The sequence below is a fragment of the Telopea speciosissima genome, chromosome 7, assembly GCF_018873765.1.
Source record: "Telopea speciosissima isolate NSW1024214 ecotype Mountain lineage chromosome 7, Tspe_v1, whole genome shotgun sequence".
In the NCBI taxonomy this organism is placed as follows: domain Eukaryota; kingdom Viridiplantae; phylum Streptophyta; class Magnoliopsida; order Proteales; family Proteaceae; genus Telopea; species Telopea speciosissima.
In genome coordinates this window covers 49,437,023-49,462,675 of record NC_057922.1, presented here as the reverse complement: position 1 = coordinate 49,462,675, position 25,653 = coordinate 49,437,023, and the positions used below count along the sequence as shown (strand labels likewise).

The 25,653-nt window shown below is 42.8% G+C and overlaps 1 protein-coding gene across 3 annotated transcripts in view; it reads right to left on the bottom strand.

Moving 5' to 3' along the window:
* LOC122669302 (putative transferase At1g60990, chloroplastic) overlaps positions 1 to 25,653 on the bottom strand; it is an 80,592-nt gene that overhangs the window by 19,597 nt on the left and 35,342 nt on the right. For all 3 annotated transcript variants that reach the window (XM_043866045.1, XM_043866046.1, XM_043866048.1), the window contains one exon: positions 7,543 to 7,708. In XM_043866045.1, coding sequence (XP_043721980.1) covers positions 7,543 to 7,708 — 166 coding nt within the window. The remainder of the gene's footprint in view (positions 1 to 7,542; positions 7,709 to 25,653) is intronic.

Here is a 25,653-nt window from a genome sequence, read left to right as displayed (position 1 = left end):
AAAGCAGCTCCTCTATCTATTAACCAGCTGACCCGAGAAGCCTTCGTACCTGCCGAGGAAACCCATGATCTGTTTAAGTGAAACCTTGAGCGCCCTAGAGAAGATAATAGTGTCATCTGCAAACAGGCAATGAGAAATCCCCGGACACCCTCTTGAGAGCTTGTAAAAGGAAGCATGCCCTTCCACAAACAAGTTTTTAATTCCCCTGCTCAGCACCTCCTCAGCGATGATAAAAGAGCTGGTGAGAGGGGGTCACCTTGCCGCACCCCTCTAGAGGATTTGAAAAAGCCCGATTGTTTGCCCCCTAGCACTGTAGAGAACAAACAGTTAACAACCAACTTCTTAATCAAACTGATCCAGGCGTCACTAAAACCAAACTTGGCGAGGACCTGCCAGAGAAAGACCCACTCCAGGCGATCATAGGCCTTCGCCATGTCTAGCTTAAAAATTACATTGCCCCCCCTGGTTTTCCGATTAATGTCCTGGGCCATTTCTTGCACAATGGATATGGAGTCATGAATACTTCTGCCTTACACAAACGCTCCTTGCTCCTCTGCAATTAATGAAGGGAGGATACCTGCCAACCTGGAAGCAAAGATCTTGGCAATAATCTTGTAAGCAAAATTACAGAGGCTAATAGGACGGAGATCAGACATTACCTCGGGGTTGTCCTTCTTAGGGATGAGGACCAGGTTTGCAGAGGTGAAGCTCCTGGGAAGCTCCCGGGAAGCTCCCCTCCAGCAAAAAAATCTTGGACCGTAGCCCAAACCTCCTCACCCACGCTATCCCAGCACGAGGTAAAGAAATAGCCAGTAAAGCCATCCGGACCCGGTGCGCTCTCGCATGACAAAGAGAAAACAGCCCCCTTGACCTCTTCCCTCGTGGGCCACACAAGGAGTCTTGCATTATCAACCTCAGAGACAACCTTTGGAACCACAGATAGCAGATCAACATCCAACACACAACCTTGAGAAGAAAAGATGTCAGAGAAATGCCGCACCACCTCAGCCTGGATCCCCTCAGGGTCCATTATCCACTCTCCATTCCCCCCCTTGATTTTCTGGATACAAGCCTGCCTCCTTCGAACATTCACCCTAGCGTGAAAGAATTTCGTGTTTCAATCCCCCTCCTTTAACCAGGTCACCCTGAATTTCTGCCTCCATAATATTTCCTCTTGTAGGAGAATTTCCTTCAAATTTTCCTTAGCTGCCACCAAAGCCTCTCTGGTCTCATCGGAGGTTTGTTGGTCATAAACCACCTCCGCTCTGCACACCGAGTCCTCAACGTCCCTCACCTTCTGGTGTATATTGCCAAAGACCTCCTTATTCCATTTTCGCAGCGCACTACGAAGGAATTTTAACTTCAGAAACAGCACATAAAGAGGGGAGCCAGAGACCGGCCGAGCCCACTGGTCCTTGATGAAATCATGAAAGCCTGGATGCCAGAGCCACATCTGTTGAAACTTAAAGGAAGAGAAAGCCTGCTGTCCAGCCATCATAAAAGAAAGCCCGATGGGCGTGGGTGACATAGCTGATTGGGAAGGTTGTCAGCCAAGCAGTGTTAACAAGAAATCTGTCCAGCCTAGCCATCACCCTACCCGCCCCCACTTGATTATTTGTCCAAGTGAACATGTTACCAACATAGGCCGCATCAACAAGGGCAGCCCTACTCACAAATGACCCAAACTCCTCCACAGAGAGAGAGCAAACTGGACGACCACCCAGCTTCTCAAGGGGGGACACAACCACATTAAAATCACCTCCCATAGCCCAAGGGTGCGACACCTCCCCCGAAAACACCTCAAGTCTCTCCCACAAGACCCTTCTTTCCACATTTGAACAACGACCATGGACAAAGGAAAAAAGAAAAGTCCCCCTATTGGCCTCCTTACATTCAAGGGTAACAAACTGATCATGCTCCTCCACCACACGGACAGTCAGAGAGGTCTTCCAAAATATCCAGAGCCTGTCCAGCAATGATAAGACTCCAGCCCAATCCTCCTCATCACCAATCTCACCTTCGCAGCCTGTGCCTGGGGTTCAGCAATAGCTACAATGTCCACCTTGTGTAAACTCACCAAAGATTTCAGACACCGAATAGTCGGCTTCTTTCCAACACCTCGAGCATTCCAAAAGATGCAACTCATAAGGAAACATTGCGAGGGGCTGCCGTCGATCGCATCGATCTCGTAACACGTCTATGGGCCGTATCCCTGTTATGTCCTCCTTGCCTGGCCTTCTTAATTTTCTTCCTGTCATACATAAAAGCTGCTCCAAGAAAAGCAGTTTTGGGATGCACACGACTGCGGAGCCGGCAACCTACTGGTGCGGAGGCACTGTTCCCTTGTTCTAACCTCCCAAGAGTCACGCGAACCCTCTCCTCCAGAGTGGAGCTGAAGGCCCTCAAACTCTCCACCATATGTTGTCGCTCCAACTCAGGTTCAGGCATGGCCGAGACAAAACCATCATCCTTGGAACCTAATGGCAAAGCTCCCTGTGCAAAATAGCCTTGCGAACTGACCCCTTCAGGTTGAGAAATAAAGCTGATCGTACCACTGTCACTGCCCACTGAATGGCCAAAGGCTGTTGGGTCCACCATCGTTAAGCATTGATTACCCAAACTGTCAGAGTGTCAGCCCCTAACCTGCCTTGACCCTCGCCAACACAAAACTCACCTTCCTCCACGGCCAGCACGCTCTCCTCCAAAACTGGTTGCACCAGCTGGGCCTCCTCCTCCACCCTGGTACTTCCGGAGACAAGGCTGGCCTGCATATTATCCACCGCAGGCTGAATATCCACCATCGCTGGGCACTCCGGCTCACCAGCAGCACCATCGCTGCGCACCATCGTAGGTTCCAGTTCTCTGGCTACTGTAGCACCAGTAGCAAGCTGAACGTCACTGGCTACCCCTTCGCGCAAAACTATAACTCGCCACCGTCCTTCCCCGTGACGGCGAGGCCTCGCCAAACCAGATGAAGCCTCCCCTGCAGCCGTAGCACCTCTCCGGGAAGTTCCTTCTCCCCAAGGAATAAAAACCCCAGCGTCGTCCCTGTCAGCTTGTCCTCCAATAGCGATGGCATCACTTTCCCCTGCTCTACCATCCTCTTTCCTGCTCACAGATTTCCTGCACTCTTCATTCTTGTGCCCCAGCTTGGAGCAAATATCACAATAAGCTACCTGCTCTCATAGAAAACCTTCGGATAAAACCCCGACATCCCACAACCAATCTAGATTCTCGAAGGGAGAGAGGCACGCAGGTCGACCTCCACACACACCCTTGCAGCCACAGTTCTCGTGCAGTTCGCCGTAGCTCCGTCAACACGCAAAACTTTGCCAATAGCACATGCAATTGAGACGAGAAAATTCCCCTGGTAAAGGTTGACTGGCAGCCCCGGCAGAGAGACCCACAGCGGCGCCATTGGAGACTCCCATCCAGACACAAAGTCCGAAGACCATCGCATGAATCGAAACAAGTATCCCTGGATATGCAGCTGGGCTTTAAGCCAAACCTTCAAGAAATCTTCCTGGTTCGCGAACCGCAGCAGGATATGGCGAGGGTCCAGGGACGAGACGAACACATCGCCCTTCAGGTAAAGCGTCTTCTGCAAATGCTCCTTAATCTTGAACAGCGGCGGTTTCCCATAACTACACTTGGCCACCAGCGAAGTCGCAAAAGTCTTCTCCGAGATTGCAAGCTCCTCCTTGGAGAAGAAGACCGCGGGGTCTCCAAAATGCGAAGATGGTTTTTTAACTTCTACCTGGACAGGTGGCAGCGTGGTTGACCAAGAAACGACAGCAGCAAACGACGCTGTCCCACCTACAGGAAACCCTAGAGGTGGAGAGGGGTCAGGGGGGCGAGCCTCCCAAGAGGGGAGGGACCGCCATTGCAGAAAACGAAGGAACCCCTAACCTACGCCACCGGAGCTAAACCTACGCACTCTCAACCTATTGTGTTTAAACGTCACCAATGGAAAGTACGTACTTAGACCCCCGCGACTGCGACTTCAGCCCCATCTCCTTATTTACCTGCAGATTCTGCAATAGGTAATGATCCTCCTCCTTTGGAACCTCCTTCTGATCTTGATGTTCTTATTGCTCATCGTAAGGGGGTTCGAGATTGTACCCAATACCCCATTTTTAACTTTGTTTCCTATGCTGGTTTGTTTTCAACCTTTCATTCTTGTTTACACACTATTGAAAATCATCCTGTTCCTAAGTCTGTCGCAGAGGCATTGTCTAGTCCAGGTTGGAAGGCTGCTATGAATGAGGAATTGTTGGCATTGGAAGAAAATCAGACTTGGGATCTTCTTCCCTTACCTTCAGGTAAATCGGCTATTGGTTGTCGATGGGTGTATGTGGTGAAAGTGAACCTTGATGGGTCCTTGGCTCGCTTGAAGGCCCGCCTTGTGGCAATATAGCCCAGGTATATGGTGTTGATTACTTGGATACATTTTCTCCTGTGGCAAAGCTTACTTCTGTTCGGATTTTGATATCTCTCGCTGCTACTTACAATTGGCCTTTATATCAGATCGATGTCAAGAATGCGTTTTTGCATGGCGATTTGGATGAAGAGGTTTATATGGAGCAACCTCCTGGGTTTGTTGTTCAGGGGGAGTCTGGTTTGGTGTGTAAGTTGAAAAAGTCTCTGTATGGGATGAAACAGTCCCCTAGAGCTTGGTTCGGCAGATTCACTGAGGTTGTGTTAGAATTTGGGCTGACATGGTGTGATAGTAATCATTCTGTATTTTTCCGTCTTTCTGATGCAGGATAATTATTTCTTTTGGTTTATGTTGATGATATAGTCATCACAGGAGATGATGCTTTTGGTATTGAAGGTTTGAAGACGCATTTGCAGTAGAAATTTCAGACCAGGGACCTGGGAAGGTTGAAATATTTTTTAGGTGTGGAAGTTGCTTAATCAAAGAAAGGAATTTCTCTCACAGTGAAATATGTTCTTGATCTTCTGTCAAAGACAAGAATGTTGGGTTCTAAACCTCTCGATACTCCTATGGATCCCAATTTGAAGCTTACTGCAGACGATGGAGATGTCTTGCCTAATCCAGAGAAGTATCGGAGGCTTGCTGGAAAGTTGAATTACCTATCAGTGACTAGGCCTAATATAGCCTTTCCTGTTAGTATGGTGAGTCAGTTCTTGTCTGCTCCTCGGACTTCTCATTGGGAGGCTGTTATGCATATTTTATGCTATCTTAAAAAGGCTCCTGGATGTGGTCTTCTCTACAGTGATTATGGCCATGGGCGGATAGAGGGTTTTTCAAATGCTAATTAGGCAAGGTCTCCGGTTGATAGGAGAACTACTACAGGATACATAGTTCGAAAACTCATTTCGTTTCGGCGTTTCGGGCTGACCTTTGGTCGAAATTTTGCATTTTTTCTGGTATGTTTCAGTAGGTCATTTCGGTGGGTTTTCGGCCAAGTTAAGGCCTTAAACTTCATGGAAACCCTATTTTAGGCTATATAAACACATTTAAATGTTCAAATTGCAAAAATAGTCACCCAAAGTGGTGTTTTGGACCATTGATTGGCAATGTACGATCGAACCCTAATGTATAACTTAGTTAATTACACATACACATTGTTTAAGACTTTAAGTTCTAGAGGACATAATAAATTAATGATTAATAAGCAATTTAAACAAGTAAATTGACTTGGAAGTTGGAAACATAAAGTGAATGACTCATAAGTGATAACTTAAGTCATAATATTAAGTACATTAAGTCAATAACAAGTTAACAACTTAAGAAGTTTGAATCTTGTGTTCTCCAAGTGGTTCCGTTGTAGATTCGAAGGTCGGTAACAAATCAGGAAAGAGAGTTTGAAGAATGAAGAAAACAGAAGAAACAAACCATAAAAGAGCAGCAATTTCGACCGAGACTAACGCTTTCTGCCTTTTGTATTAGGTGTTTTGAAAAGAGAATCGCGATATCTCACGAGATGTACCAATATCTCGATATATCACGAGATAATCGAAATCTCGACCGAGATTTGGTTTTTTTTTTTATTCGAGGTATCATTTCATCTCGCCCTGGTCGAGATTTTCGAAATATTCGAAATCTCGACCGAGATTTCACGAGATTTAATACTATGACAGGATATTGGGGGGTTGGAATTTTGTCAAGACAAGAAACAGGATGTGGCTTGTCAGATCGAGGTGGTTGGCACATGTTACCTGTGAGCTAATGTGGGTGAAACAATTAATGGCTGAACTTGGCTTTGTTAATGGTTCTTCAATGAAACTGGGGAGTACCAATCAAGCTGATGTCCATATTGCGTCAAATCCGATGTTTTATGAAAGGACGAAACACATTGAAGTTGACTGTCATTTTGTTCGAGAGAAGCTACAACAAGGACTGATTTCTCTTGGTCATGTTTGTACAGGAGAACAACTTGCAGATGCGTTCACAAAATCTTTGGGGAGTGCAAGAGTAGATTATATTTGTAAAAAGTTGGGCATGATTAACATCTATGCTCCAGCTTGAGGGGGAGAGTTAGCGTGAAGTGTGTATGGCTTGGTATTAGTGCCTTCACTAATACCGAGATATGTGAGTGGTATTTTTATCTAGGTTCTTATTATTTTTGTCTTATGTTTTCCTGTTTTACCCTTCACTAAATATATAATGAAGTATTGAGGGAGATTACACATATCACGTAACTCCCAAGTTGCACATCTCCTCTTATCTTCTTCCTCTCGATTTCTCTTCTTCTTCTTCTTCTTCTTCACAAAACAAAGCATGGGATATTTTCATCAAAAAAACAAAAACAATAAACATATATCAGCACAAGCTCATGAAGTGTCAACAAGGCGTGTTGTCGTCTTGGACCCAAGAAAGAGTTTGGACGCCTAGGAAGCGCCCAGGTTATGCCCAGACAACTTGGAAGAGCATGCTCGAAAAATGGCACCATAATATTCACCATGCCATATTTGACATCTTAATCTTCAATATGTCTGCTCTTATTCTTGCTGGGAAAATATGCAAGGACTTGAATGCTGATGCTGTCAAATGATCAAAATCTGGAGCTACTTCCTAAGGACTAAAATGCCTCCCATTAGTTGCAACAATGGAATATGGATACTATTCTTCTGAGACAAACTCATAATGTTTCTTGCTCCCTAGAATTTTCAGGACACCATCAAGATACTTAAAAAATTTGCCATAATTGTTAGCACTCCCCATCAGTTTTCCTTAATTCGCACCACCCATCAATTTTCCTTGTACTAATATCATCATACGTTAGATTTTTTCTACCGAACATCTGGATCTGTACCCAGCACAAAGACGCTATATTTATAGACAGTCAAACTTCAAATGAGATTGATGAATTCAAGTAATTACTAAAGTAGGCTACATGAGCAATACTTTACAAGGCCTATAATGTGCCCAGAAAAATGTTGCAAATTTAATGGCAGGGTAGAAAATTGTAAATGTGTTCAAATTGGTAGAGAAATTTATTAAACAATCTAAGAAATATGCAATTCAAAGCACTTAAGCATCCCATTTGAGAACTGTCATCAAGAGCTTCATACCTTGAAGTATTCTCAATCTTTCAAATGCATTAGCACCCATTGGGAAGACACCAAGATTTACAAGAGCGTTCCAAACAGAACCAGCAGCAGCTGGCGACAACAACAAAGAAAACCCTTCTTCAAAAATCACACTGCCAACGCCTACCGTTATTGGCATTCCATGCACCTGTGAATTATAAAGATTCCAATAATGCTTCCATGTAAGCATATAACAGTAAAATATATACAGAAATAGCAATAACGATCCTTGGTATTCCCTTGATTTTGACATTAATGTCAGTATATATCTTTATTGATTTCCATTTCTACATCAAGGGGCTAATGATTTCTTAAGAATATTAATGGAAAAAAAATATTAAAACATTAGATTCAAGAAGGCATCATTGCTTTGTTGGCATATGATATTTTTTCATGTGTTTTGGTGATGATCTAAACATGGTCGTGATTTTTTGGTGATACTGATCTTATTTATTAAATGTTGTCAAGTCGCATTCCCATAGCTCAAGTGTGGATTCCCTCCTTCAAGCATCGAACAAGTTTGGGAGATCAACTCAAGTAAACTACATCCAAGAATAAGATGAAGCCTTGATCAACACCTTGGAGCTTCACCAAGTTATGAGCAAGTCAAGATGTTGAAGATACAAGACTGGGAAGCATGCATGAAGGTCAAGACAAGCCTCAAGACATAGACATATAGAATTAGTTTCTTACTTCTAAAAATCCTATGTAATTCTATGTAATGTCTCATCAAGCCCATAAGCCCTTAAAATGGTTTAGTCACCCAATTACCTAAGGAAGTCGACTAATATCAAAGGAGAAAGTTGAAGAAGACTTTGGTGACTTACCAAAGGTTGGGCGGTCAACCAGATGACAGGGCAGTTGACTGGCAGACTGGCCGTGACCAGCCTTATGCAGAGTTCTGCCAGGCGGTCAACCAGCCATCTGGCCAAGAGCCAAGTCAGTGCAGAAAGCTTGCACGGCAGTCAACTGGCCAATTTGAATGTTGTCCTAAAACGATCTTAGGCTAGTTTAGGCTAAACGATCGACCAGGCACTTTAGGCAGTTGACCAGAAGAGTTCAAGAATCATAAAACGGCTATATCTCTAACTGTTGGAATTGGCCCTATTAATAAAGATGTTGTGTGCAACTCAAAGTAGACCTGGACCATAACTTGATACATGTCCAAATGTAAATCCCATAAAATGTCCCACCTGACCTTTGCTAACGATCTCATGATCTTCTCCAACGCTGACTCCTCAATCCAGTCCATCTTGTCTTTACCTGCCTGCACCTTTTCCAAAGCCTGTCAAGTCTCAAAATCAATTGTTCCAAGTCGATCTTGTTCCTAGCTGGGGTTAGTGACAAATCCTCTGCTTACTTCTCAGAGATGATTGGGTTCCCTTTGGGCCGACTCCCAGTCAGATACTTGGGCCTTCCTTTGATCCTTCGAGACTGTCTGCCCACCATTGTTCCCCCATCTTAGGCGTCCTTAGCAAAAGGCTTCAGCTTTGGAAAGATAAACTCTTATCTTAGACCGGTCACCTTGAGTTGATAAGCTCTGTCCCTTAGTCTTCTCACATCTACTGGTCCAGCATTTTTGGGCTTCCTCAGTCTACTATTTCGAGTCTAGAGTCCCTCGTGTGCCTTTATTTGAAAAGGCTGTGATTCAGTTATGTACCTCCACCTTGCATAGTTGTCAAGGCGTTGCCTAGGTGCCGCCTTGGCATCCAGGAGGTTTTGTTGGGGCCTAGGCGACAGCCGCCTTATTGCAGGGCACCTTGCACTGGTTTTTAGTGGTACAGGGTTCCGGTATTGACCCTTATTTATGCCAAACATCATTTAAGTAAATGATTTTAAAAACATTTACTTAAGATATTTAAATAAATAAGAAAATACCCCCCTATTTGAATCCGATAAAAATATTTAAAAAATCAAATTCCAAAAGGATAAAAAATCAACCCCTCAGTTCCACAACAAAAACTGGATTTTCGACAGTAGGTGAAATTTTGAACTTTCAAATGTTGGGGTTTTTCTCAAATCTAAAATTCTATAAATCTTAATATGGTAAAACATTGCTAAAAACCAGAAGTGCGGTAAAATATTCATTTTTTTTTATATATAAAAAAATATTTTTACTCAAAGCGATTTTGACAGCATTCACGCAAACCAAAAAAGGTTTGACCGGAACATAACTTCTTCAATATAAATCAGATTTAAGCACTTTTGGATTTGTTGGAAAGCTGGTTTTGTGCTCTAACTAATACAAAAAGTCTCATGTAAAACTAAAATCATTTGACTAGTCAAACTTCTTAGAGAACAAGAACATCTCGCTGAATCGAGAGCAATTTAATAACTTATAGATAAGATCATATTTTTGATGACTTGATGAGGCTTAAGGCTTAATGTTGATTTTTGATGACTTAAGGTTACTTAATGTTGATTTTTGATGACTTAAGGAGGCTTAATGTTGATTTTTTATTATATAAGGTATAAATTGTAGCATACTAAAATATTGTAGCACACTAAATAATTTTAGAAAGGGGGGAAATAAAAAATAACACTTGAGGGTGCCTTAGTCGCCTAGGCAACGCCTTGGCGGGCGCCTTGTCGCCTAAACACTTAGACACCTCTCACTGCCTTGGGTCGCCTTGCTGCCTTGACAACTATACCACCTTGTCAGTTGGGCTTGTGTCGGCCACATGGATCCATGCTTTCGAATCAGTTCTATTCGAAGTCATACATGATAGGAGGCCTAAGCTATGCATGTTTTTCCTCATTTCTTCAATGGTTAATTTAGGCCTGTCCTTGGCATTTTTAGTACCTTCAATCTAAATCAAATCACTCCTCCGTATTGAAGCATCCCTAGGTCTTCGTTGTACGTGGCCGTACCATCTCTAACGACTCTCATGTAGCTTATCATGAATCGAAGCTACACCCAATTTAGCTCTAATATGGTCATTCTATACCTTATGCTTCCTAGTCTTGCCACACATCCATATCAACATCCTCATCTCCACAACACTTAGTTTATCTACATGATGCCTCTTAATTGCCCAACATTCTGCACTATACATCATAGCCGGTCATATGACAGTCCTACAAATTTTCCTTGAAGCTTTAAAAGAATACGCCGATCACATAGCACTCTAGACGCACCTCTCCACTTCATCCATCCTATTTTAATCCTCTGAGCAACATCATCCTCTATATCACCTTCTTTATTTAGTATTGAGGCCAAATATCTAACATAATCACTTTGAGGAATCTCCCTATCACCAATATTCACCACCTCATTAACCGTCCTAGTGTGGCTAAAATTACATACCATATATTCTCTCTTTGTTCTATTTATTTTAAGACCTTTTGATTCCAAGGCTGATCTCCATACCTCTAACTTGCCGTTAATCTTGCTTTTGTCTCATCCACCCATAGTTGTTAAGGCGTATAGCATAGGTGGCCGCCTTGGCAATTAGTGTCGCCTTGGTCGCGTTGCGTGACTTGCATCTAGGCCCCCTCTAATGCCTTAGTTTGCCTAGATGCCGTGACAACTAAAACAATATCATCAACAAAAAGCATACACCACGGAATCTCATCTTGTATGCCTCTGGTTAAATCATACACACATAAACAAGGTCGTAAGGCTGATCCTTGATGTAACCCCATTGTAATTGGGATTCACTCCCTTGACCCCCATAGTTTTCATGCCAATCACAACACCATCGTACATATCTTTTATTATGTCCACATATTTACTTGACGCCCTTCTCTTCTGTAGTATTTACTAGCATTTGTTAGATTAACTCTCTAGGGACTCTGTCATAGGCTTTTTCTAAGTTAATAAAGACCATATGGAGATCCTTCTTGCCCTCTTTTTATCTTTCCATGAGTCTCCTAAGTATGAAATGATGCAGGACATTGGGGGGCTGCTCCAACTAGCCCTAGCCCTAGCCCTAGCCCAGCCCAATTAGATACTCCAAGGGATACCATCTCAGGCCCAAGCCCAAGCCCTAGCCCTGCATTTAGTTTATTTATGTTGACCTTTTATTTTTTGAGTAATTTGGCAGTTATTGTTGTAGAAGTAGTTATTAGGGGGCGGTTATTTTTGTAGAAGTAGTTGTTACTTGTTAGGGAGTTTTTTCTACATTTTTTTTTTTTATTTTGAGTTTTTCTAAAAGACTGTATTTTGAGAAGGCTTGCTTAACAGAATTTGAATGAAGGAAGAATGAATTGAGTTTGTGGCCAAAAAAAAAAATGAAGAAAATAACTCCCTAACAACTACTTCTACAGAAATAATTGTCCCCTAATAACTACTTCTACAGTAGGGATGTAAACGGATCGGATTCGGATCAGATACGGATCGGATGTGATCGGATTCGGATATTCCCTGGCCGAATATGGATACCTCTAAAAGGATTCGGAGTTTCGACCATCCGTTTACATCTCTGCCATGTGTAACCCGGACCTTCCTCCCCCAGCGGATATAATTCACTCTCAATCCATATCTCTTAGATCATGATTCTCTTTTCATCATATTCTAGAACATGTTGAATCTTCAAAAACCCTCAAAATCAATATTTACTTAATTTTTTATTATTAAGTATTCCAATTTTTTTTTGGACGAATTTTTATCGGAGTATTCAGATTTTTTTTTTTTTCCGGATATCTCTAAATGAATACGGATGTCCCTAAACGGGTACGAATGCGGATTCGGATTTTGGTTATCCATTTACATCCCTATTCTACAGCAATAATTGCCAAATAACTCAAAAAATAAAACATAAACCATAAATAAACTAAATGCAGGGCTTGGGCTTGGGCCTGAGATGGTATCCCTTGGAGTATCTAATTGGGCTGGGCTAGGGCTAGTAGGAGCAGCCCCCAAATATCTTGCATCAAGCAGGCGGTAGCATATATGGTAGTGCAAAGTGGCAACAATGGAAGAGGCAACCTGTGGTGCTCCATTGATGTGGATCAGAAACTTAAGGGTTGTTAGAAGATTGGGATCTTTCAGGGAGATGTTGTAGTTTGGGTATAGAGTGTAGAAGACCGTGCCATCGTTCAGACGTTCAGAGTGGTCTGGACATTTGTGATTGTGGCATGTTGGTACAGCTTGAATCTGGTATCTAGAAGATCCAGTTTCATAATCATTGGCAGGCCTTTGCGTCCATGTAAGGTGAGGGTCATCTTGACAGCACCTAGATGGAGGTGAGTGTAACCCAAATTCAACCATTGACGGATAAGAGCCAAAGGGAATTCAATCGGAAAATACTGTTCTTTGCCTGAAGCATCTACTTGGTTTTGGGAAAACGGAGATGCCTGAACATATTCTTTTAAGCCAGGGGATTTCTTTGGAGAAAGTAGAGTCCGTACCTTCTTTGTGAAGGACAAGGAGTCTTTAGGGAAAACATTATATGGGTTGAGAATAGGGAAATTGGTCGGATGGATTTTCTGGTCAACAGGAGTGTAGCTGAGTTCATACAGGTAATCCACCTTAGAGGCATGAGATTGAGGAAAAGTTACAGAAGAAGGGTAGGAAGCAGTCATTCGTGAAGACGAAGAACGAGGTGGGTCTAAAGCCATAATTGAATAGAGAAGGTTCACTTACTAAGAAAAGATGCTCCCCCTAAGTGGTCTAGTCTGAGGTATGGAAAGTAATAGCATCGTCTGGCAGAGGGCTGAATGAGTATACCCAGAAGGTATTCCGAGCGTTAACAGGGATATATACGGCCACCTTGCCTGGATCCCTCACTGTGCTCAAGGACTCTTATCTGGATACACCTAGTCAGAACTCTGATAGACTGGGGCTCATCCTGTTCTGATGGAGAAGATCCGTAGAACGGCGACTCCAGGGCATACTTAGGCGAAGCGAATAAAACCTCATGAATACCACCCAGAAGAAGAGCAGAGCTCCTCTTAGCAAGTGAAGCAAAAACTTAGAACATGGCTCTGATACCAAAGAGATAAGAAGATAGCCAAATACAAGTTATTAGAGGGGGGGATGAGGAAGAAGGAGAGACAAAGAGAGAATACCAAAGAGATAAGAAGATAACCACATACAAGCAAAATACATACACCAAAGAGATAAGAAGATAACCAAATACAAGTTATTAGAGGGGGGGTGAGGAAGAAGGAGAGACAAAGAGAGAATACCAAAGAGATAAGAAGATAGCCAAATACAAGCCCAATACATACACCAAACATTGGAGACTTGCTCCTTACAACCTTTTTTCTTTTTACAAGCAAATGCCTGCCTATTTATAGATCTAAGCGGACTTAAGAAGCTTTGAAATCCAAAGACAACGCAGCATAAAGCAAATAGTACACAGGACCTAAAAGTCTTAAAGTAAATAGTACACAAGACCTAAAAGTCATAAAGCAAATAGTACACAGGAACTAAAAGTCTTAAAGTAAATAGTACACATGATATGTGACTAGTCTGAGTCTGAAGATATGAGGCGGTCCTGGAGATAAGCATCGACCTCGTGCTCTGCATGTTGCATCATGATACGATGGATGACAGGGTGATGGAGATGGGTGGTATTGATGTCCCATGCAGTATGAGTGGTGTTGATAAGGATGGGAGGTATGGTGGCGGGGTCCACCTGGTTCTCGATGCACATAGTGATCATGAACTGTCGCCATCGTTCTCTGGTGGAATCTGTGTCATCACGATGGGAAAAGAGATCATCATCAGATGTGCAAAGGAGGGAGAAGGAAGGACTGTAGGCAATCATGTGGTGGTCTAGGACCGGAGGTGAGACAAGGGCAGGATGAATGTGATCCACCAGGCGATGAAAGAGGATAGAGACAAAGAACTGGTCATGGGGCAGACTGGATAGGAGATTAATCCAGTGTGGGATGGGTGCAAATAGTTGAAGGAATCAGGAAAAATGAGATGGAACAGCCAGACGGAATAGAATATTTGTCCTGGCTGGGGCACGGTAAACTGTAGAAGTTTGTCGGAGGTAGTGGAGAAGGGCATGAACAGAGAAGTTCATGGCTATCTTGTGAACAACCAAAAGATGCTAGAAGAAAACCACAAATTCTTTTTCAAAACTGAAATAGTGGGTGATTGTGAACGGGGTAAGGAAAGGGTAGTCGAGATGACAAACTAGCCAATTATAAGTAAGACCATATTTATGGACAAGAACAGCAAGAAGTGTCTGGTAAGTATGGGTACTGTAGTTAACCATGGTTCTGCCTGAAATATCAGAGTAAATTTCAGGGGGAAGGGTTGGCAAGAGAGTAGTGAGGTCTGGCATGGAAGATGGTGGTTGGGATGGGCCAGGGTCATGAGGGTTAGACCTTGAGGATGAGGGTCTTGATGATGGCCAAAGAGGCATACACAAAACAGGGATGGAGGACTGAGTTGGAACCTTGGTACGAGACAGAAAGTCTACAAGAACATTTTCTTTGCCTTTGATGTGCTTGACCTTGAAAGACCATTGAGAGAACCAATCCGCCCATCGAAGGAGCTGAGGTTCAGGGAGAACTTTTTGCTTGAACTGGAGCATACGAGGGAAAGAGGACATGTCCATTTCTACCTGGAAGGTATGGCCGATGAGATAAAATTGGAACTTTTCAATGCCTCGTCAAACTGCCAAAATTTCCTTAAAGGTGGAGTGGTAATGTTGTTCAGCATGCTTAAACTGGGAGCTCTTGTATCCACAAACCTTGCGGGTTCCATTAGGGAGTTCTTCAATGGAGTGGTATTCATGAGGTTTTATTCGCATCGCCTAAGTATGCCTTGGAGTCGCCGTTCTACGGATCTTCTCCTTCAGAACAGGATGAGCCCCAGTCTATCAGAGTTCTGACTAGGTGTATCCAAATAAGAGTCCTTAAGCACAGTGAGGGATCCAGGCAAGGTGGCCGTATATATCCCTGTTAACGCTCGGAATACCTTCTAGGTATACTCATTCAGCCCTTTGCCAGACGATGCTATTACTTTCCATACCTCAGACTAGACCACTCAGGGGGAGCATCTTTTCTCAGTAAGTGAACCTTCTCTATTCAATTATGGCTTTAGACCCACCTCGTTCTTCGTCTTCACGAATGACTGCTTCCAACCCTTCCTCTGTAACTTTTCCTCAATCTCATGCCTCTAAGGTGGATTACCTGTATGAACTCAGCTACACTCCTGCTGACCAGCAAATCCATCCGACCAATTTCCCTATTCTCAACCCATATGATGTTTTCCCTAAAGACTCCTTGTCCTTCACAAAGAAGGTACGAACTCTGCTTTCTCCAAAGAAATCCCCTGGCTTAAAAGAATATGTTCAGGCATCTCCGTTTTCCCAAAACCAAGTAGATGCTTCAGGCAAAGAACAGTATTTTCCGATTGAATTCCCTCCGGATCTTATCCGTCAATGGTTGAATTTGGGTTACACTCACCTCCATCTAGGTGCTGTCAAGATGACCCTTACCTTACATGGACGCAAAGGCCTGCCAATGATTATGAAACTGGATCTTCTAGATACCAGATTCAAGCTGTACCAACATGCCACAGTCACAAATGTCCAGACCACTCTGAACGATGGCACGGTCTTCTACACACTGTACCCAAACTACAACATCTCCCTGAAAGATCCCAATCTTCCAACAGCCCTTAAGTTTCTGATCCACATCAATGGAGCACCACAGGTTGCCTCTTCCATTGTTGCCACTTTGCACTACCAGATATGCTACCGCCTGCAGAACCATGCATTCGATTTACATACTGGTCATTCCAGCAATGATTCTGCTCTGTTCTTGCAAATTGATTCCGAGCGGACACCGACAGTGACACATGTCCCCCGACAAATGAGTCGGTCAAATCTTGTTCATCTGATTCCTGACTCATGGATCACAGCATACGAGTCCACTTCCATCGTGGATCTTCCAAGCATAAAACTAAATTGGTTCTCCAAAACAGTAGTTTCCTTTCTCAGGTGGGTATCAATAACTCTCTCCCATAGCTTCTTCGTATGACCTGTTAGTTTTATGCGTCTATAGTTATTGCAGCTTTGAATATCACCCGTATTTTTGTAAATCGGTACCACGATGCTTCTGCTCCATTCATCCGGCATTTTCTTTGTGCTCATAATCTTGTTAAACAGCTTGGTTAGCCAAGATACACAACAGATTCCTATACTCTTCCACACTTCTATTGGGGTTTTTGACAAATGCCCCCCTTAAAATACTCATTTGTCCAAATGCCTCCCTACAACTTTTCTAATTGCAAACTCCACCCTACTTTCAAAATATTGTAGCACTTTGGTCCCTGCCGTTAATTTGGGAAGTTAGATGTTAGTTTTAAGGAATCTAATGACCAAAATGCCCTTCTGATAATAACCCACCAAAATTAAAGAATAAAATGACCAAAATGCCCTCAACTTCCCCAAATTGATTAGGATTGAAACTGAAAAAAATTTCCCCAAATTGGTTAGGGTTTGAACCCATCTGGAAAGCAAGAGATCATTAGTAATGATAAATCATGGCTTATGGGTAAATAGATTCCTCCAGTTCTCCAGAAACCTGTAACAAGAAAATTAAGAAAAGAATTACGCACAGAGATTTGGAGCGGCAAAGAAGGCAAGAAATGACTACCCTTTATGCATCTCTTCGATCACTTCTCCCTCTAGAATATCTCAAGGTGAGATTGAGAATTAAGAATATTGAGATACGTACACAAAACCCTAGCTACAACCTTCTTTTCATTCTTTCTTTACTTAGGAAATTTGATCTGGGTTCCTTATTATTTAGCCGTTTTATTAGGGGTACGGTGTGGAACTGCTGGGGTAATCCAATCTTGCAAGGAAAGCGAGCTTTCTCCGATCACATGAACGAGGCTGCAAATTATATAAATGACATGCGCAATGGACTCCTAAGAAAGATACCCAATTCAGGCTCTACCGCCGCCGCCGGCAGAGTACTTTGTCACTGTCCAGCCTTGTTTGGATGGTGTGGAAGTTATTATCAGCAGCAATGGCTTGAGAAATGGAGAGTCGTTTCATCCATTGTCGAGGGTGCAGAGAGAATTGGTCTACCATGGGTTTAGTGTAATTAGCTGTGTTTCTACTACAAAGGATAAGAGATCATTTCACACTATTCGTTCCAAGGTACTAATTAAATACTTTCTTTCATTTCAACTTAGACTGAATTCCCAAGTTTTAGGGTTTCATGTGAGGAGGGTAGTTGCAATTCCGATCTCTTGCTTTCCAGATGAGTTCAAACCCTAACCAATTTGGGAAAAAAAATATCAGTTTCAACCCTGATTGATTTGGGGAAGATGAGGGAATTTTGGTCATTTTATTTTTTAATTTTAGTGGGTTATTATCAGAAAGGCATTTTGGTCATTAGATTCCTTAAAACTAACATCTAACGTCCCAAATTAATGGCAGGGACCAAAGTACTATAATGTTTTGAAAGTAGTGGGGATTTTGCAATTAGAAAAGTTGTAGGATAGCATTCGGACAAATGGCATTTTCAGGGGGGCATTTGTCAAAAACCCCTTCTATCGGGATCCCATCTGGGCCTGGGACCTTGACTACTTTCATCTTTCTTAAAGCTTCTTTTACTTCAGAAACCCTAATTTTGCGTATATATCTACGCCATGTGGTGTCAAGTTGAGCAAGGCAGCCTTATGGGACCGTATTACTCGAAGAATCTTCATCAAGTAGGTTGTAGAAATACTTTTTCCATCTCTCCTTAATGTCCTCATTCCTTATTAGTACTCTTACCATTATCACCTTTAATACATCTAACATGGTCTAAATCTTTGCTCTTCCTTTCTCTCATTTTAGTTAACTTATAGAAAGCTTTTTCCCCTTCCTTTGTTAAATCTATTTTAGATGTCTTCTTATACTAGAGATAAATATATTTTAGATGTGTTCCTGTTGTAATTTAGGTATAAGGTAGATTTGTCATAGGGATATTTCAGTACTTGTACCCTATTTCATTCTATTATAAATAAAGCTGGCTGTGTCTCACTAACAAAAGTCAGATTTCCCCAATCAACATGGTAACAGAGTGGGGATCCCAACCCTAAGTGGCGCAAGTCTCTCTTCTCTCTTGCGGCTCACCTTCTCTCCTCTTCCTCTTGATTTTATAACATACCACCTCTCTCTTCTTCTTCTTCTCAGTTCCATCACCTATTACCCCATCTTCACTGCAGCCCTCGGTGGGGATTCTCTAGAGCACCGAGAGTCCTTGACCCTCGCTTCATTAATGTCTCTCAGATCCTATACAACCTGAGTTAATGATCTCATGATCTAAGAGACATCTCGAGATCTTCACAGGGATCAATCCCTGCTTTTTTGTTATCGACTTTCATAGTGCCAACCATGTATGTCAACTTTACAAGGTCAATCTCTAAATGCTTGCTGATCATACCCTGATTGTCAATCTACAGGGTCAAAACCCTGACTATCGATCTCAAAACCCTGTGACATCGATTTCTTCATGCTTCAAAGACCACTCCCTGGCTACGGCTTCTTCTGATTGTGACAGTTTTTGGTGATTATCTTCCTTACCTGGTGTACTTCTTGGACTAGTAACGATGTCTGATCTTACTACTGCATCAACTGGAACTGAAGGAATGAGTCATGGTGCTTTTCCTTCATTCCCTGTGAGCTCCATCAAACTGGATGGGAGTAACTATTTGATGTGGTCTTGTTCATTCTACTTGTCCAGTGATTCCCATGGTTATACTGGATATCTCACAAGAAACGGAGAAGCCTACCATTGCTGGTTCTACCCAAAAGACTTGGAGTTTAGATAATGTGAGACCCACCTCTAATTTGAGCCTTTTTGAACTTGTATGATTTCAGGTTCTGGTTCAGTGTCCATGCTTGCCTCAATGTTGTGGGCTGCACCGGTTGTAGATTCGGACCAATCCGTTGACTCACCTATGGAGGATTCCGGGGAGCCAACACAGTTAGCCATCATTGAATCCGAAGAATCTGCCGGGTCCCAGCACATAAGCTTCATATGTCAAACATGCTCGATTGAGCATATGCAGAACCTCACAATCTCATAGGCCAGGTTTTAGGTAAGAACTTATTACTATATATAGGACTGATGTTTTAATAATGTGTGGGGGCTGCAACGTAATTTTTCCTCTTGTGGGGCCCACATCCCCTGTGGTCCGGGCTGCCCGTGTGCCAACATGCCCTGGGCCTCAATTATGTCATGGTATATCTAACCCGTGACTTAAACATAGGACTTTAGATAGTTAATTCCAGTTTAATTAGTTTCCAAAGCTATTCTAAAAACTGATTCTACTTGGGCCTAACCAAACAGCCTTTAGTAACCTTTCTTATATAAGTTGTCCTTAGTTTAGAATCTCATTTCAACTCAAAGCAAAATCGTTTCTGCTCTAAGGAAAAGAAGAAGAGAAAGAGAAGAAAGGGAAGAAGGACCTAGGGCTTAAGATTTTTGGACAATTGAAGTTGGGGAACTTGGGAGAGGACCATTGGTGGTGTACTACCACCTTCTCCACATCAAACTCAAGGTAACTGGTCCATCTAATTCTGAAATTCCCAAATTCCTTCTTTCTTCCTTGATTTCCAACTGAGTTTATGACTCAATCAACCCAAATTTCTTGAAATTAGATACATTGTCCTATAAAGGCCCTAAAACCTAACTCAGTTGGGTTAATCCAACTCAATTGGGGATCTCCTCCAACCTCTTGTGCTGTCCCATTTGCCCTCTTTCTCTGGTGGTCTGCCATGTTCTTAAGGTTTCAAGAATTCTTTTGTTATTCTCTATGATTGGAATTCTTGACTTGTTCAGACATGCAAATGGGTCAAAATGACCCCATGGCAGTACCCTTAGGTTCCCTTAAGTTAATTTGGGTGATTAGGTACCACGCATGGCAAGATCCATGAGTTAGACCTCAAAAATCAGAGACTGTATCACCCACCTGATTCAGGCCTTAGACCCCTACGGCCGACCGGATTCAAGGCTGGTCTAAATCCTATTGACCCCTGCTGTCTCAGCTTGGATCCTAGATAGTTTAGGCTTTATCCTAGACTTATGTAGTGTCTAATTCATGCTGTTTACTACATGTTAGGACTGTAATTTCCTGTTGGGTGAGGTTTATTTGAGAATTGTATCATCTACGGACTTGTAGTCTTGTACAGTCATCCAACTCCAGGTAAGGGATTTTTGACTTATTTTGAGAGTGTTTCTTTACTTAATTTGCTGTTTATGTTGGCTGCCATTGACATGCATCAATATAGAAGTATTAGTCATGTAGTTTTGTAGCTTTCTTTTGCATTAGATGAATGTATGATTATAGGTTATCATTTCATATTGCATTTGCATATTTTTACTATGATCTATATTGATGTGTTTAACAAATGATGCTAGAACTGCTCACTATACTATCTACTACCTCATATGTTATCCATGTTAGAAATGCATATGGTTAGGCTGTCATAAACCCAGTGCTACGACCCTTGCCAACAGGGGTGAGGTGTTGGATAACCTGTGGTAGGTCTGGGTAATTCCGGAATGCCATTCACTGTCCCAGGTCTGAAGAGTACTACCAGAACGGGAACAAACAGTAGGGTTAACATTGGGGTCCACTAGGGTCTGATGTGTACATTCCGGAACTGGCGGGTCTTCACCGTAGTAAAGTGGTATTCTCGGGTGGCCGATGTTTGGTTTGCGTTTCCGAGACTGAGAATATCATAACTACTACAGTAGCACTTAAACCTCATAAGACCTAGATCTGTTGCTAGTTTCATGCTTAGTTTTAAACATGCATCATGGATTCTTTGCATCTGCTTGCATGTTTTCCCTTGCTGGGCTCAGTGGAGCTCACCCCTGTGGATATCCCTCTTTTTCAGATGGTATGGCTGGTTCTAAGAAACCAGGAGTTGGATCTGATGCTGCTTCAGACTTCCATACCGACGAGGGTCGTGTGGTGCAGGAGTTTGAAGTGCACAATGTGTCCTGCGTATGCGATGCGTGCGTCTTCCTATGATCTAGCCTGACGGAGCAGGCTATGTTCTTTTGTGTTTATATATTGTTTTTGTATAGTAAAGCTTATAGTAGCTGATTATACTTTTGACTTGTGTTACTTTTGTAAGAACTGTATAGTTGTAATGCAAATTTCAATCTATATAAATATCAAGTTTATCACTCAGATCTTCTTATTTGTTGCTGATATCATTATTATTTATTCTCTTCCGCTGCGTTTTGATTTCTGTGTGATGATAAACTGTGAATGGGAGTATTGTACTTGTGATCCTGGAAGTTGGTTGGGTGCCAGTTGGCATCCAGTCACACCATGCCCTTATTAACCGTGCCAGGGTATGACAGATAATTCATTGGTGATGTCGTTTCTCATCAACCCTATGCAAGCCCATATGGCTAGGGGTTACCTTCTAAATACTGTTGCTAAAATTTGGAAGGCTGTGCAGGATACCTATTCACAAGTAGGGAATGATGCTTAGATATATGAATTATGCAAGAAGATTCACGAAACGAAGCAGAAGGAACTCACTCTGTTACAGTACTATTCTGAGTTACGTAGTTTGTGGCAGGAGTTAGACTTTAATGAAGAGTTTCAAGATACTTGTTCTACTGATGCTACCAACTTCAAGAAACATGAGAGTAAACTCCGAGTTTCTACGGAATGACCTCTCCCTCCTTCAATCCTCAGTTGGTCCTCTTCCCTGGGGTGTAGGAGGTGACTTCAATGTTATTCATTTCGGATCTCAAAAAATTGGTGGTCGCCCCCTTAATCTTTCCTCGGTCATTGCCTTTAATGATTGCATTGACGATCTTGCGATCAATGATCTGAGATGGTTGGGTTCTCCCTTTACCTGGCACAATAAGAGAGTAAGGCCAGATAGGATTGCTTGTAAAATTGATCGTTTCCTCGTTAATAATGCCTGGCTTACCCTTTTCCCCAACTCTCATGCCTCCTTCCTCCATCCTGGTATGTCTGATCATAGCCCTTGTCATCTTCTCATCCAACCCTACTCCTCTTTTGGCACTAAGCCTTTCAAATTCTTTCACATGTGGACTTCCCATTTCCTCTTCCTTCCCACCCTCCGTGAGGCTTGGCCCAAGCATGTTCACTACTTCTCTCTCCCTCTCCTTGCCTTTGCAAAAAAGCTTCGTAATACCAAAGCTGCTCTCAAAGTCTGGAATAGCTCCATCTTTGGTAATATTTCCTCCCGGCTTTCCTCTTGCCGTTCCAATCTCTCCCTTGTCCAATCCCAGCACCAATTGAACATGCTCAACCTTCTGTTTGCGGCTCCCTTGTCTAATCCCAGCTCCAATTGAACATGCTCAACCTTATGTTTACTCCCAAGAAGAGAGTTTTCTCTGCCAAAATCCCGCATTAAGTGGCTTGAGCTTGGAGACTCCAATACGGCTTACTTCCATCATTCTCCGAAAGCCTGCCCCAACTCTAATTCCATCACCATGCTCTTGGCTTCAGACGGTACCCCCATCACTAATGCCCTCGGCATTAAAAATCAATCCATCTCCTTCTTCTCCTCTCTCTTTTGCCCTTCCCTCTCTCCTCCCTCCCCCATCCCCCCTAACCTCATCAGTAAATTCGTTCCCTCCTCCTGGTTGGATCTCCTCCAATCCATTCCCTCGGATGATGAAATCCTCAAAGTGGTTCTCTCGCATAAAGCCAATCGGGCTCCAGGTCCTGACAGGTTGTTTCTTCTCAGCTAGTTGGGACATCATCAAAGATGACCTCATTAAAGCCATCCGCAGCTTCTTCTATAATCCCAGCCAGCTCCCCCGCATTAACCAAACTTTCCTTTGCCTCATCCCCAAAAAAGAGGGAGCCTCTTCCCTATCTGATTTTCAGCCTATTTCCCTTTGCAATATTCTATAAATTCATTGCCAAAATTCTGGCTAATTGGCTTCAATTGGTGGTTCCTTATTTAGTTAGCCCGATCCAATCGGCCTTCATCTCGGGTAGAAGCATTGCCGACAATATTCTGCTCTGTGCAGAGATTGTTCAGGGCTTGGAACGTAAATCTCATTCCCCTGCTGCCCTCTTGAAAATTGACATCCATAAAGCCTTCGACTCCTTAAGATGGGACTTCATTTGTGATGTCATGCCCCAGATGGCCTTTCCTCCAATCTTTGTCCGCTGGAACCATTCCTGCATCGCTTCCCTCTCCTTCTCAATCATTGCTAATGGCTCCCCTCCGGGTTTTTCCCTTCAAAAGTTGGACTCGGTCAATTTTTTTTACTAATCTGTTATCCATTAGTAGTCTCACTGCCAATTTAAATTATAAAGTCACCTTTTATCCTTCTCATTTTGTTTTTCAAGATCTAGTGATAGGGAAAACAAGTAGTTGTGGTAGAGTACAAGGTGGTCTGTATCTGCTTGAGGATGGTCTCTCTTCAGTTTCTCCTATCTCTGGTCGGTTCATCAAACGGATTCTTCTTCACTTGCCTTATCTGAGTTACTACATTTGCACAAGCGTTTAGGTCATCCTCCCATTGGGACTTTAGCTAGGGTTTTTCCTTCTTTATTTCAGCAATGTAATTCAAATGATTTTTTTGTGAGACTTGTGTTTTAGCCAAGTAAACTCGGTTTATTCCAATTTAAATTATAAAAGTTCCACTCCATTTACTTTGATTCACTCTGATGTATGGGGACCTGCTGCCTGTTGTGTTTCTATCTTTGCTTACCTTCATTGATTATCATACCCGAACTACCTGGATTTACTTGATGTGAAATAAAAGTGAGGTTTTTCACTGCTTTCAGCTCTTCCATCGCATGGTCAAGACAGATTATGCTTTCAACTCTTCCATCGCATGGTCAAGACACAGATCAATGCTAATATTCAGGTCCTTCATAGCGCCAATGGCCGAGAAAACATGGATGGTTCATTTCAATCATACCTTGCCACTCAAGGTATTATTAATCAGACTAGCTGTGTTGACACCTCTATCCAAACGGTGTGGCTGAACGCAAGAACAGTCACCTTTTAGAGGTTGCTCATTCCCTCTTATTTGAGATGCACGTTCCACCTCAGTACTGGAGTGATGCCCTCTTGACTGCTGCCTATCTTATCAACCGGATGCCCTCTCGGGTCCTTGACTTCTGTTCTCCACTATACATTTTTCAGCGGTCATCATCCTTTACCGTACCTCTAAAGGTATTTGGTTGTGTTTGCTTTGCACGCAATCACCATCCTCACGATAAGCGTGATCCTTGTGGCCTCTTGTGCATTTTTCTTGGCTACTCTGCTACTCAAAAAGGCTACAAGTTCTGCCATCCACCTTACTGGCGCCTATTTGTCACTATGGATGTTGTCTTTCATGAATCCGCGGTCTACTACCCTAAAGCACCTCTTCAAGGGGAGATTGCTACTAATTGGGAAGAAGTGCCGCTTCCTACATCCTCTATGGACATGCCTCCATCATTGCCAGGTGTTGTACAGGACACTGTTCAGGGGGAGACTGCTACTAGACCACCAGGACCAGTTTTGCACGTTTATGTCCAATCTCGTAAAAAACAGACGCACCATGGCACTTATTCTACCTAGCCAATCACCATCTCTTGATCCAGGTTTACCTTCATCCCCATTGGCTCCATCTGGTAATTCTCTTCCCTCTAGTGCTATTGATCCTTCACTGGATCCATCTCTTGACTTACCTATTGTTGTCTACAAAGGTAAAAGGTCTTGTACCCAAAATCCTATATCTCAAGTTGTTTCTTATACCTCACTTTCTCCTTCCTATCATACTTTTGTGTCTTCTTTGTCTTTTGTTTCCATTCTCAAAACTATCAGGAAGCTCTTGCAGACCAACGGTGGAAGGCAGTCATGGTTGAAGAGATGCAAGCACTTGGAAAAAAATGACACATGGGATCTAAGTCTTCCTCTACAAAAGAAGATTGTCAGTTGCAAGTGGGTTTTCATAGTGAAGCAGAAATAGATGGCACAGTGGATCACATAGTTATCAAGGCGGGAAGGGGACCATGGCGTTTTAAAGGGTAAAAAAGTAAGGCGACACCGCCATGGCAGCAAGGCACCCGTCATGGCGCCCAAGGCATCCAAGGCGACCAAGGAGCCTGGATGCCATCACGTCGCCTTGGCGACCCCTTGATATTGGTGGATTGATATATATATATATATATAT